Genomic DNA, 12,654 nt, shown 5'->3' on the forward strand with positions numbered 1-12,654 from the left:
TTCCCTATAGTAAATTTTGCACGGTTGGCATGGGGCCAAAATTGAAATCAAAAAGTACAAGAGTGAAATGTCCTTTTCTGTCCCATGCTAATAACCACTTGACGTACCACTGGAAGATGATCAAGCTAGGATATACAGTATGACCAGTTTTCAAAGTAATCGTTCCCCTACTTCGAACTGATTAACCTTGCATGTATCTATTGGATAGTATAGTAGAGCCACTAATCTGATAATGGCAAAGGAACATATCCTGATTTCATGCACATAGCTTTGGAAATATAACGTTGAACTTATGGATGTCGAAATCGTCCACGCGCCAGAGGCCGTTTTTTAAGGATATAATTTTCTTTCAATTGCTTTCAATCACATACAATCAAATTTTATTTTCAAAATAGTACTTTTATGGCTGGATAAGGTCTTCAGGAGTTCGTTGGTTCGTCGGACAAGAACGAAAAAAATATTAACTTATAAATTAAGAGACATTTTCTGAAAATTGAATTATTTGACAAATGATAATTTTTAGAAAATATTATGTTTTGAGCATAAAATTGTTTTTAAGTACTTAGTATTTGTACCTATCATAAAGGTAGGTTCACATGCTTTCATCCACAAAAAAAATGTTTTGAAAAATGTTCAAACAGTGTTAAGTTTTTTATTACTTTATCTTAAACACCTTTTTTAGTTTTTGTTTCCTAAACATTTGAAATTATTTTTAAAATATTTTTCAAACATGGGCGCATTAAAGAGTACATATTTCTTCATGGTTTCCATGTGTTTGAAAGTTTTTATCTTAGTTAATTTTGTTCTGAAAATTAGAGGAAAACATGATTTTATTTTGAAATTGTTAACAATTATAAGGTATCCCATATACGTAACCAATGAATATTTTAACAAAAAAATAGAGATCCTGTATGACAATGACCTCCTTCATTTCATTTATTTAGTTAACATCAAATTCATGATAATACTGAATCAACGATTTGCCGCCATAATACTCGATTTGCAGCTGCAGCTCTCCATCCTCGGTCACGCCCAACACTCGCCAGATCACGCTCCACCTGGTCCGCCCATCGTGCTCTCTGCGCTCCACGCCTTCTTGTACCAACCGGATGGTTAGCAAACACCAACTTTGCAGGGTTGTTGTCCGGCATTCTTGCAACATGCCCTGCCCATCGTATCCTTCCGGCTTTGGCCACTTTCTGGATGCTGGGTTCGCCGTAAAGTGCAGCTAGCTCGTGGTTCATCCTTCTCTGCCACACACCGTTCTCCTGCACGCCGCCGAAGATCGTCCTTAGCACCCGTCGCTCGAAAACTCCGAGTGCTTGCAGGTCCTCCTCGAGCATCGTCTAAGTCTCGTGTCCGTAGAGAACCACCGGTCTTATCAACGTCTTGTACATGGTACATTTGGTGCGGGGGTGAATCTTTTTTGACCGCAGTTTCTTCTGGAGCCCATAGTAGGCACGACTTCCACCGATGATGCGCCTTCGCATTTCACAGCTCACGTTATTGTCAGCCGTTAGCAAGGAACCGAGGTAGACGAATTCTTCTACCACCTCGAAAGTATCCCCGTCTATCGTAACATTGCTGCCAAGGCTTGTCCTGTCTCGCTCAGTCCCACCTACCAGCATGTACTTTGTCCCGAACAAAGACCAACAGCAAAATTACAGCAAATTGAAAACATGATTTGTATTCAGTAACAAATTGATATCACATTTTGATATCATTTTATCTTTACTTAATTTGATTTCAAATTTTGCTTTCGGTTTGCTGTCATTTTAAATTAATGTAAATATTTAGCGTTACAATAGTTTTTAAATCTTTTAGTGAACTATGTAAAGTAATTCTAGGGATATATCATAAGTGCAATTGTATTACTGCATTTAGGATTTGATATCAACCGAAAAATTCTACATTTAACGATTTTTTAATTTTCTTGCGCTGATAACAGAAACAGTTATCAATTTGCTATCATCGATAGCACGAATGGTTTTCAATTTGCAGTCACAGGAACATTTTCCTGCTCTCATTTTTGATGTTTCAACCGTTAAAGCGATTAAAACGGCAACAACTTGAGTTCTTAAAATTTGCAATATCAAAACATCAAAATTAGTTATCAATTTGCTATCAGACTTTGCTCAGGGTCTTAGCCGCATTCACCACCAGTCCGACCTTTGCTGCTTCACGTATCAGGCGGGTGTACTGTTCTGCCACCGTTCCAAATGTTCTAGCAATAATATCCATGTCATCCGCAAAACCGACAAATTGGCTGGATTTCGTGAAGATCGTACCCCGGCTGTTGAGCTCGGCTCGTCGCATCACACCTTCCAGGGCGATGTTGAATAGTAGGCAGGAAAGTCCATCACCTTGTCGTAGTCGTCGTAGTCCCCGTCGAGATTCGAATGAACTGTATAGTTCACCCGAAATCCTTACGCTGTTCTGCACACCGTCCATCGTTGCTCTTGTCAGTCTAGTCAGCTTCCCGGGAAAGCTGTTCTCGTCCATAATTTTCCATAGCTCTGTGCGGTCGATACTGTCGTATGTCGCTTTGAAGTCGATGAACAGGTGATGCGTTGGGACCTGACATTCACGGCATTTCTGGATGATTTGCCGTACGGTGAAGATCTGGTCCGTTGTCGACCGGCCGTCGATGAAACCAGCTTGGTAACTTCCCACGAACTCATTTACTTTAGGCGAAAGACGACGGAAGATGATCTGGGATAGCACTTTGTAGGCGGCATTCAAAATGGTGATCGCCCTGAAGTTCTCACATTCCAAATGGTCGCCTTTTTTGTGAATGGGGCAGATTACCCCTCCCTTTTTGTCCTCCCCTGTTGGGGAAATTAAGCCACTGCGTCCAATAGGCTGAACTTTTGTGGCATGCCCCTTCCTTCCACTTCTCCGGTAGCTGTTCGGGTTCCCAGATCCTGACTATCAGCCGATGCAGACAGGTGGCCAACTTTTCCGGGCCCATCTTGATGAGTTTAGATGCAATACCAACCTTACCAGCTGCTTTTCCGAAATCCGAAGCATTTATTATTGATTTTAAATAGATACTAATTATTATTTTTTAGAAAATTTTCATATCAAATAGAAAAAAAAAGATTGTACAATGAAATAGTCAAAGAATTTCCACTTGAGAAATGCTATAAAAACTCGATTAAAAAATTACCAAAGTGTACTTACAAAACAAACGAACAATATTTACTTTAACAACTTTACTTTACTTTGGTGATCAATACTACCACAAATCAATGAAATTTAAAAGTTTATGCTAATCGATTGTTAAAACATGGTGTGCAATAACTAAGAGAACCAGTAGCTTTATTAAAAATATAAATCATGTCACGTATACAATAACCATTAAGGAAGCTCCAATAAATATTATCAATTCTAACCCGGATTACGGTACTTACAAGTACTTCCCGGAATTCCCTCAGGAAATCCGGTAGATTACATTGAAACTACTTATTCAGAATCCTATACTTATTTCTTTCAGCTCGGGTATCTGAGAAACCCACCACACCCCTATCCCACGTTTTAGCTCACAAATTAACCATGAATGACACATACCTGTAGTTGAGCGCGCTCCGAATGTTGTACTCCCGGAATGTATCGTTCCGCATCGATTTCTCCAACTCGAATCGATCCAGCTGAGCAATCCGTTTACGAATGCTGGTACATTCCTGCTTCTTTTTGGCTTTGTGCTTACGTGTACCCCCCTTTCCACCAACACCACCCGCGGGTCGTCGTTCACCACCGTCATCCATTAATTTAGAACTCTTCCCATCAACACTTAACGCTGCCGTAGTGCTCCCGACGAATGACCCCCCGTTGACACTTTCCACAGCGAGAGCACTACTTCCACCACCCGTTGCCCCAGGAGCTTCCGTAATCTCACTCGAATCACTAGTCCCGAACCCGACACTACCATTTGCACTGCTATCGCTGTCATTGGTGAGCAATGTAATCTCCACCGAGCTATCCGGCCCCTCATTCCCCCCAACCACATCCGTAGCATTCTCAGCCTCGGTGGTGGTCCCATTGAAGTCGGCTACCTGTCGACGGTATCGCACCGAAGACGCCTCATAGCCCCCATTTTCCTCATCCTCTTCGTCCTCGCCGCTGCTGGTGATGCGTCGCAAATAGCGCACAATCAAATGCTCCAAAGTGGCCCGCAGCGAGCTACGTTTGTCTTTGACCGTCGTCGTCGTGGACGACGACGTACGGGCGCTAACCGGCGCCACCCCGGATCCGTTGTTGCCATTCGCCGCAGAGTGAACGGCCCCGACCGATGGCACCGCTTCGCCGGGGGATTTCTCGTGCTCGCCGTCGCGGTGATTGCGCCGCAACGTTTGCAGGAACCGCTGGCCGGCTTCCCGCTCCTCCAGGGCCAGCTTGTCCACCCGTTGCGAGGAAACGGTATGCGGTACACTGTGAATGAAATATGGAGAAAATTCGATGGGAATAGTTAGTGGATTATTCTACAAGGAAAAACAATACTGATAAAGAATATCGGATTTGGTGTTTCGTAGAGCTAGCGCTTGCATGATCGGGCACACTTAAACTCATTATTACAAGTGACAAAATAGTTGGCCAAACACGCCACGAAAGTTTTCACAGAAGAACAGGGCGCCTCAAGCCCCTCATACCCTGAACCGCCCGAAAGATCCCCCAAAAACCCACTGACATCCCCTGAAACTTCATGAGACCTACTAAAACACTCTTAAGACCTCCAGCTATCCACCTGAAACCAGCTGGAGCCCCCTAAAATACCCAGGTACCCTCTGAGATGCCCTGAAGCGCTGTTAAGACCTCTGGAACCCCCTGAAAGACCCATGAGACCCCCTGACACCCCTGAGATGTTCTGACACCCATATAGCCGAGGCGGTAAACGCACGGGTATTCAGCATGACCATGCTGAGGGTGACGGGTTCGATTCCCGGTCGGTCCAGGATCTTTTCGTAAAGGAAATTTCCTTGACTTCCTTGGGCATAGAGTATCTTCGTGCCTGCCACACGAATACGAATGCAAAATGGTCATTGGCAGAGGAAGCTCTCAGTTAATAACTGTGGAAGTGCTCATAGAACACTAAGCTGAGAAGCCGGCTATGTCCCAATGAGGACGTTATGCCAAGAAAGAGAGAGAGAGAGAGATGTTCTGACACCCCCTGAAAACCTCTTAAACGCCCTTGAGACCCTCTAAAACTCCCCTGGAACCCTGGACGAGGCCTTACTACAGCTAGGAGCTATCGAACTGCGCACATGGAGAATGGTTAGCTAGTCCTAAGCCCCATATATTGGTTCTTTGTACAATATCGATTGCGGTGGCCGATCACGGAGTAGCAATCACGAATTGGGTAGTCTGTTCTATTATCGGTTAAAGCTCTGATTACCGAATATTCAGCAAAACAATACCGAACGTTCGGTAAACTCTAACGAATCATAGATAATGTTCACCGAACGTTCAGTAAAACATTAAACGAGCCTCAGTAAAACTGTGCTGAACTTCGGTAATCCGAAAAAAACAGCCGAACAGGCATTATAATATAAGTGTGCATACTCATGCAGTGTTGTCAAATATGTTGAATATTTGTAAATATTTTTTTATTCGTTTTTTTATACAAAATCTCTTGGGTAATTTAGATTTTTACAATAAGAATCACATGTTTGGCAACACTTCCACCCACAATAATGTTGAAATGAAGAACCCAATAGCTACATCTTAAATTCTAACAATTTATAATTTTTTTGTGTTCCTATTTTTCATTGCACTGCGAAAACCTAACTGATATTAGAACGACATTCCAACAAAAAATAATAACAGATGGATCTTTTTTGTGTGGTAGTAAAATCGAATTTTCTCTGCAAAGACACAGTATTCCGCAACATGAACTAAACACAAAAAGTTGCCTAGTCAAACCATTGTCGATTTCAGTTCACTTATTGCTTACAAAAATCTCCTGTTTCCCAACAATTAACGTTTTACATGATTTTCCATACGATTTGACAGTTCTTGACTGCCATTCGTCCATGAGCTAACGGTGAAAATTTGAGAAAGTTGAGAACCAAGAGTACCACATCCGATGGAGTGAATACAAGTGATGGTGTCGCCGCCAGGCTGGCAACGAAGGAAACTTAATGCTATCAGGGCACCGACGAACCGACGTGACAGTGGCGATTCAAAAGTGTCCCCCCCCCCCAAATTTAACGGTCGACCACCGAAGCGAGCGATCGCTTCTGTCAAATCAGCGCAGACGCGAACCGTTTCCTATATGAACACACGGGGGTTCGGTGTCGAGCTATCAAATCATCGCGAGCCGTTATAGAGGTGGCGATAGTGTTCGGCTATTTTTCATCATGGCGTCGCGGACAACAAATTTGAATTTATTTGTTCTAGCTGTCACGTCGGTTCGTCGGTGATCAGGGTTCTTGTCTACAGTTTTCGCTGCTGCCGCCAACTGGAAGCATTAAATAAAAATATGAACAGAAATCATACTATAGAATGATGGCTGTTTACATTTTTATTGATTGTTCTCAGTTGGCGCCAGTAGCGAAAAGTGCAGACAAGAACCTTTATAGCATCTAGTTTCATCTAGTTGACAGCCAAATGGCGACACCATCGCTTGTATTCAATGTATCGTCTGAGCTACTCATCGATTGTCAACTTTCTTAAATTCTCACCTCAAGCTCACGGAAGCATGGTGGTCAAGAACAAACTGTCAAATCGTATGGAAAAACCGCGAAAAACGTTAATTGTTAGAAAACGAAGTAGTTTTGTGAAAAGTTAGTGAATAGAAATCAAGAATGGTTTGAAAAGGCAACTTTTTATGTTTACTTTATATTCCGGAACAAGTTCTTCGCCGAGAAAATTCGATTTTACTATCACACAAAAAAGTGCCATCTGTTATATTTTTAGTTTGAAATGTCGATCTATTTGTCAAAACATAAGCAAGAAAAGGTCAATATCAAGTTTGATAGAGAAGATATGTTCTGTTTTTTATATTGCTCACACATTTACAGTACATTATGAAACACTTTAAGGTTAGGTTTGATGGTATAATGAAAAAAAAGTAAACTAGCAGCACTATCATTTTTTTTTAGTTCATAATTTTCCATGAACTTTGATCAAGGTCAGATCAAAGCACCTTTACATTGCATCGAAGAATGTCTTCTTCTTCTTCTTTATGGCTCTACGTCCCCACTGGGACTTGGCCTGCCTAGCTTCAACTTAGTGTTCCTTGAGCACTTCCACTCTTATTAATTGAAGGGCTTTCTTTGCCTGCCATTGCATGAATTTGTACATTGTGAGGCAAGTACAATGATACACTAAGGACTGTATCGGAAATTGACTATAAACATTCAAAATGCTCTATCTCGACGCACGGTTGGTATTTTTATTCCGGTTCTTCTATGAAATCTTCACAATATAGTTAAGTTTAGAACAGCTTGAAGAAATTTGGAAAATGTTTAGTATTATTGAAAATATGGTTCTATGAGTATACCACACAAAATAACAATCTGTACAAACTGCATTATTTTTAAATTTTTTTAACGTTTCAAATATTTTTTGCGAAAAAAAATTCTACGGAAAAAGATCTGGAAAATAATGATTATTACTCGCAGTTATGTACACAATACATATCACTAAAACAGACTTTTAAAATTCTTATTTTGGATAGAAAAACCTCCAACATTAAAAATATGGACTATCCCAAAAAACACCTACTTTTTGGTCGAACTTTGACGCTCTGTTTTAAATATCTTTAGAGGTTATAAAATTCCGTTCTCTGGAAAAACTACCTCTTCAATAGATTTAATTACATACCCAATTGGAAAAAATGCAAATTTTCAACTTTATCTATTTTTTATTTGCGTAATCGTTTTTTGAAGACGCATAAAAAAAGTGTTCCTCGAAAAATGACCTTTTTTCATTTTTAAAAATTGCCCTAAACTCCGGAGGTAATTTTTCTTGATAAAAATAATTTTCCTATATCATGAGCATTCTGGAGAAGAATATATTTGCGCAAAAATAAGAGAAAAAATTGAATATTTTCCCACAGTATTCGCAATTTGAAATTTTTAGGAGGTGTCCAAAATTTTAAAAACATGTGTGCAATCTTTGAGATAAAAGTCCAAGTTAAATGATTATTTTTTGAAAATCAGAACTGCCATTCTTTATTTAAGAGATGTATATAGTATCTCCAAAAATAAAGTTTTGTTTATTTCGAACAGATTTTTTTTTAGGCAATTGTGAACGTTTATAGTTAATTTCCGATACAGTCCTTATGCCCAGGGAGTCGAGAAAATTTACCTGACTGGAACGGGGATCGAACCCGCCGTCTCCGGATTCACGATCCATAGCCTTAACCACTAGGCTAACTGGAGACGCGAAGAATGTCTCTCATTCGCGAAATTTATAAAAGGCATAGGATCTTATAGGGAAAAAATTGATATATTTACTTTAAAGTACTATACCGTCGTTGGGGGTGAGAATGGGTCAAAAAAGGATACTCAAAGATTGTTTGTTAAATAACAAATGCAATTGAAGTCTGAATAACTTTTTATTCGGTATGTATACTCTTCTATGTGGTAATGATAGTTTAGCACGAAAGTATCACATTATATGAATTGCTTACTAAAATACAAATTATTGAAAATTGACCCAATCTCACCCCTTAGAGGGGGTGAGAATGGGTCAAAGTATTCGAAGTTGCCTATCTAAGAATATAAGTTAATTTTATTGATCATATCTAGTAAAACTACTCAAAATACAACCATTGTAACTATGACGAACTTGGGTAATTTCAAAAGATGATTAATTCACCTAAAAGGGCTAATACAACCGAAAAAATGGTTGAAATTTGATAAAATAACGTTTGTATGTTGTATCGTTATTTTAGCCACCATAATCATCCTCATTTAAAGTTTCAACCTCCATGAGAGGAGAGGAGGGATTACAATGAGGGAGGGACGCATTGAAAGATTGATTGAAAAAAAAAACATGATATTTTTAGTATACTGCATAAGAAATGTTTAACCAAACCCTCCGTTATAAACTCTTACGTACATGATCATTGGACTCTATATTGCCAAAGCAAATCACTCCATCTCAAGATAGAGGGTCGTTCAAATATTATGTTACACAACATTTCACATTATTAGACCCTCTCTCGCAATAACATTTAAACGGATTTTTAATAAATTTTATATGAGTTCTTGCACAACGGTAGACTTGTTCTTCTTTCTATAGTATTTTTATGTATTTTATGAATGATCCATATATGGCACTCTTAATTCATAAAGTTCAAATTAAATATGTAATTAATAAGCAATCTCGTATGCCACAATTCGACGTTCGTTCGCTTTCCGACTTTGTGCTATGTTACCGGTTAACCGTTAATCGGTTAAAATTTTATAGCCCCGGTATTTCCTGGATCCCACTACCATCTGGTAGTTTCACGATATTTACTTAAAATTTCCAAAATGAGTGGAGAAGAAGAATGCTATTAAGTCTATTTTGTTAGCTTTCGGGATTGCAGTACACTAAATGCTAGATGATGATTAGAGGAGCTGTCCAAGCTCATGGGTTTATTGTTATAAATGATTTTAGGCACTAAACGTATGAACACACTTCGACATATTTTCGAAAAAAAAGCGTGCTTTTATGAAGATACGGTAATCATGGCACCACTTTAACGTCAAATGGGGACTGGATAACAAGTTGAACTAATCTAAACTTAACTAAAAGGTTATGAGCACTCGATAACTTGGTTGACCCAATCTCACCCCCATTCTTAACCTTCCGTAACTCGCGCGGTTGACTACCTGTGTCAGCACCACGCTAATGCTGAGTACAAAAAGCGAGATTTTTTCAACGTGTTGTACAAAATACAACAGCGCGATCGCTCGAGGGTTAATATTTAGACATAGAGTCGAAAATATTGAATTTTTAAATAAAAAGTGCATTGACAGCCCGCTTTTTTCGTTGCCACAACCAGGTAATACTCACAGCTTACCACCTATAAGAAAATTTATGGTTAGGTGCTCGTGTGAAACATTGCGAAGGAGAAATTTTTCCAGGGTGATTTACTGCTAGTTTCGTCATATAAGTTTAGTCACAAATTTAACAAAAAAAGATTATTGCTCAACATCTTATTCTGCATCATGACGTGTAAAAACATCTCTTTGAAATAATATAAAGTTTTCAATATAAATTAGCGATAGTTGATGAGCTATTTCAAATTTTATGTTTCTCCGTTTTGACCCCCCCCCCCCCCCCCAGACCCATTGTCACACCCAACGACGGTATCTGGAGAACGGCGCAAATTTAGGCCAAACATGTCTTAAGGTCCTATCTGCAGAAGAGAGTCTCTCTTTGGTTTCCCTCTCTTTCGTTAATATCTCAGCTGTTTATTTGTACATATTATGATTGTCTCCTTGCGTTGAAAGATGGTCAAAACAATCGTCTTTTGATTTGTACTGCAAAAGTAGCTGAAAAGTGTACCGTTACATTGCAATAATTGAAAGAGAAAGTGAAGAAAGAGAGCCTCTCAAATGCCGATAGGACCTATTGAAATGTTTGGCCTGAATTGCTTTGAAGAGTAAAGCTTTTTCGATCGGAAAACGTCTGATAAACACGATGGAATCAAAAATTTTAAAATCAATATATACGTATTTTACGAAAAATTGATTTTTAGTTTAAAAATTGAAAAATATATCTGACAACACTGTATCGAAAAAAAAACATTTTTCTGGATGCGTTGAACGATTTCCTGTAAAAAAACGAAGAAATGTGTATATGTAATAGTTTTAAAGATAAAAATAAGAGAAAAAGAGGATTATTTTCATATCGGCAAAAACGAGGGGTGCTGCCACGGGCCGAGGGGCGCTATTTCAGCCAAATTTGATTCAAATCCGTGATGGTCGACTGAAAGCGATCGGGCACTTGGGGTGGAATGAACCATATGCAAGTAGAAAGACGTATGTGTATCGTAGTTCTGGACTTTTTTCAACTGGATAATAATTTGACTTTGTTCATTTATTCGATTTCCATCGCCGACATTTCCGTCCAGCTTTGGGTTCGTCCATAAATGACGTAGCTTTTTGGGGGGAAGGGGGGGTCTGTGATTTTGTGACGAAGTGTGACGATAGGGGGGTTTATGTTATGCTACGTAGCTTTCTACTAAGCTCATTGAAAAAAAGTATTTCGTAATTAATAGAAATTTTACTTGCATTAAGTATCATTATCTAGTAAATAAAAAAAACAATACACATATATATATATATATATATATATATATATATATATATATATATATGTATTGTTATGATATATATATATATATTGCATAATCTATTTTTTGTAATTTCTCAATTTCAATAATTTCTCATTTCTCATTTCAATAATTTCTTAATGAGCTCCTCTAGCACCTTTGTAAGGCATTTTCTCATGATGTTCTTCATAGGTTTCCCCGTAACGTAGGTAGATCACCTTAGAATGGTGCGTTGCGGTGTAAGATCTACCAAATCAAATTTTGATCTTGATATTTTCCGAATTTTTAAATATTCCAAGATCAAAGTTTGAAGCTCTTTTCCTTGTATTTTGTAGTATTTGTGTTTTAATGTACTGCTAATTAACATTTTATTTCAGCAGGATTCAGGTAAATGTATGATACGATATAAATAATATTTTAAAAATATGTAACTGTGGCGAGCGTATCACTAATATGTAGCTTATTTGACGTACGATGTTAATATTATTTTATATTTCAGATTATTAACCGAAGAATCTAGTAATTCAGCCAAATGCCAAGAAAATGACTAGGAAACCAGGATGAATTGGACAGACAACTGATTCGAAGCAGTCTAACAATGGTTAACCAAACGTTCCTTTGGAGTTTACCCTTCCACTAACAACACCCAAATTCCCGTGACACCTAGGCCTGAGAGATCGTAGAGTTGTCTACATTTTTCATAGGTGTCCAAAACTAACCATCCTTTCCCATTCCTCAGCAGTCGCAAGGACGTGGCCAGGACAGTGCTCGACCATTGGAGGATTGTGTCAGTCTTGTCTAAGAGTCAGAGATTAGTCCCAAATCTTTGTGCTTTGGTTCGGACGGGAAGGAGGCAACCCTCATAACAGCGGTCTAGGACTGTACCACCTACGAATTTGTGCGACTCGCTTAATGCTAATGCTAATGCTAATGTTCTTCATAGGTTTCCCCAACAGGAGAAGGATTTTCACAAGAATCCTTACTGGGAATCCCAGAAAAGCTTCAGAAAACATTTCAAAAGGATTTGAAGGAATTGAGAAGAATTCCAGAAGAAACTCCTGGAGGAATCTTGAAAGGAAATCATAGAGAAATTCCTAAAGAAATCCCGTGAGGAGTTCCTGGAGCAATTCTAGATGGAACTTTTGGAAAAAATCTTGAATAAACTTCTGGAAGAATCTCAAAAGAAGCTATTTGTAGAATCTCAGAAGAAACTTCTGGTTCAATTTCTGAAGTAAACACGGAAGAAGTTATTGAAGGAATCCCGGAAGGAATTTCTGAAGGAATCCTGAAAATAACTTTTGGGGAATCCCGGAAGATATCCAGATTGTACTCCAGGTGAAATCTAAGAAAGAAAATCCTGATGGAGAGATGCCGAAAAAAGT

The 12,654-nt window shown here is 38.9% G+C and overlaps 1 protein-coding gene across 5 annotated transcripts in view; it reads right to left on the bottom strand.

The window, feature by feature from the left end:
* LOC109429299 (uncharacterized) overlaps window positions 1-12,654 on the bottom strand; it is a 785,311-nt gene that overhangs the window by 665,168 nt on the left and 107,489 nt on the right. For all 5 annotated transcript variants that reach the window (XM_062850599.1, XM_062850602.1, XM_062850601.1 and 2 more), the window contains exon 4: window positions 3,571-4,431. In XM_062850599.1, the coding sequence (XP_062706583.1) occupies window positions 3,571-4,431 (861 nt within the window). The remainder of the gene's footprint in view (window positions 1-3,570; window positions 4,432-12,654) is intronic.

This window comes from Aedes albopictus, chromosome 2 (assembly GCF_035046485.1).
Source record: "Aedes albopictus strain Foshan chromosome 2, AalbF5, whole genome shotgun sequence".
NCBI classification, from domain to species: Eukaryota; Metazoa; Arthropoda; class Insecta; order Diptera; family Culicidae; genus Aedes; species Aedes albopictus.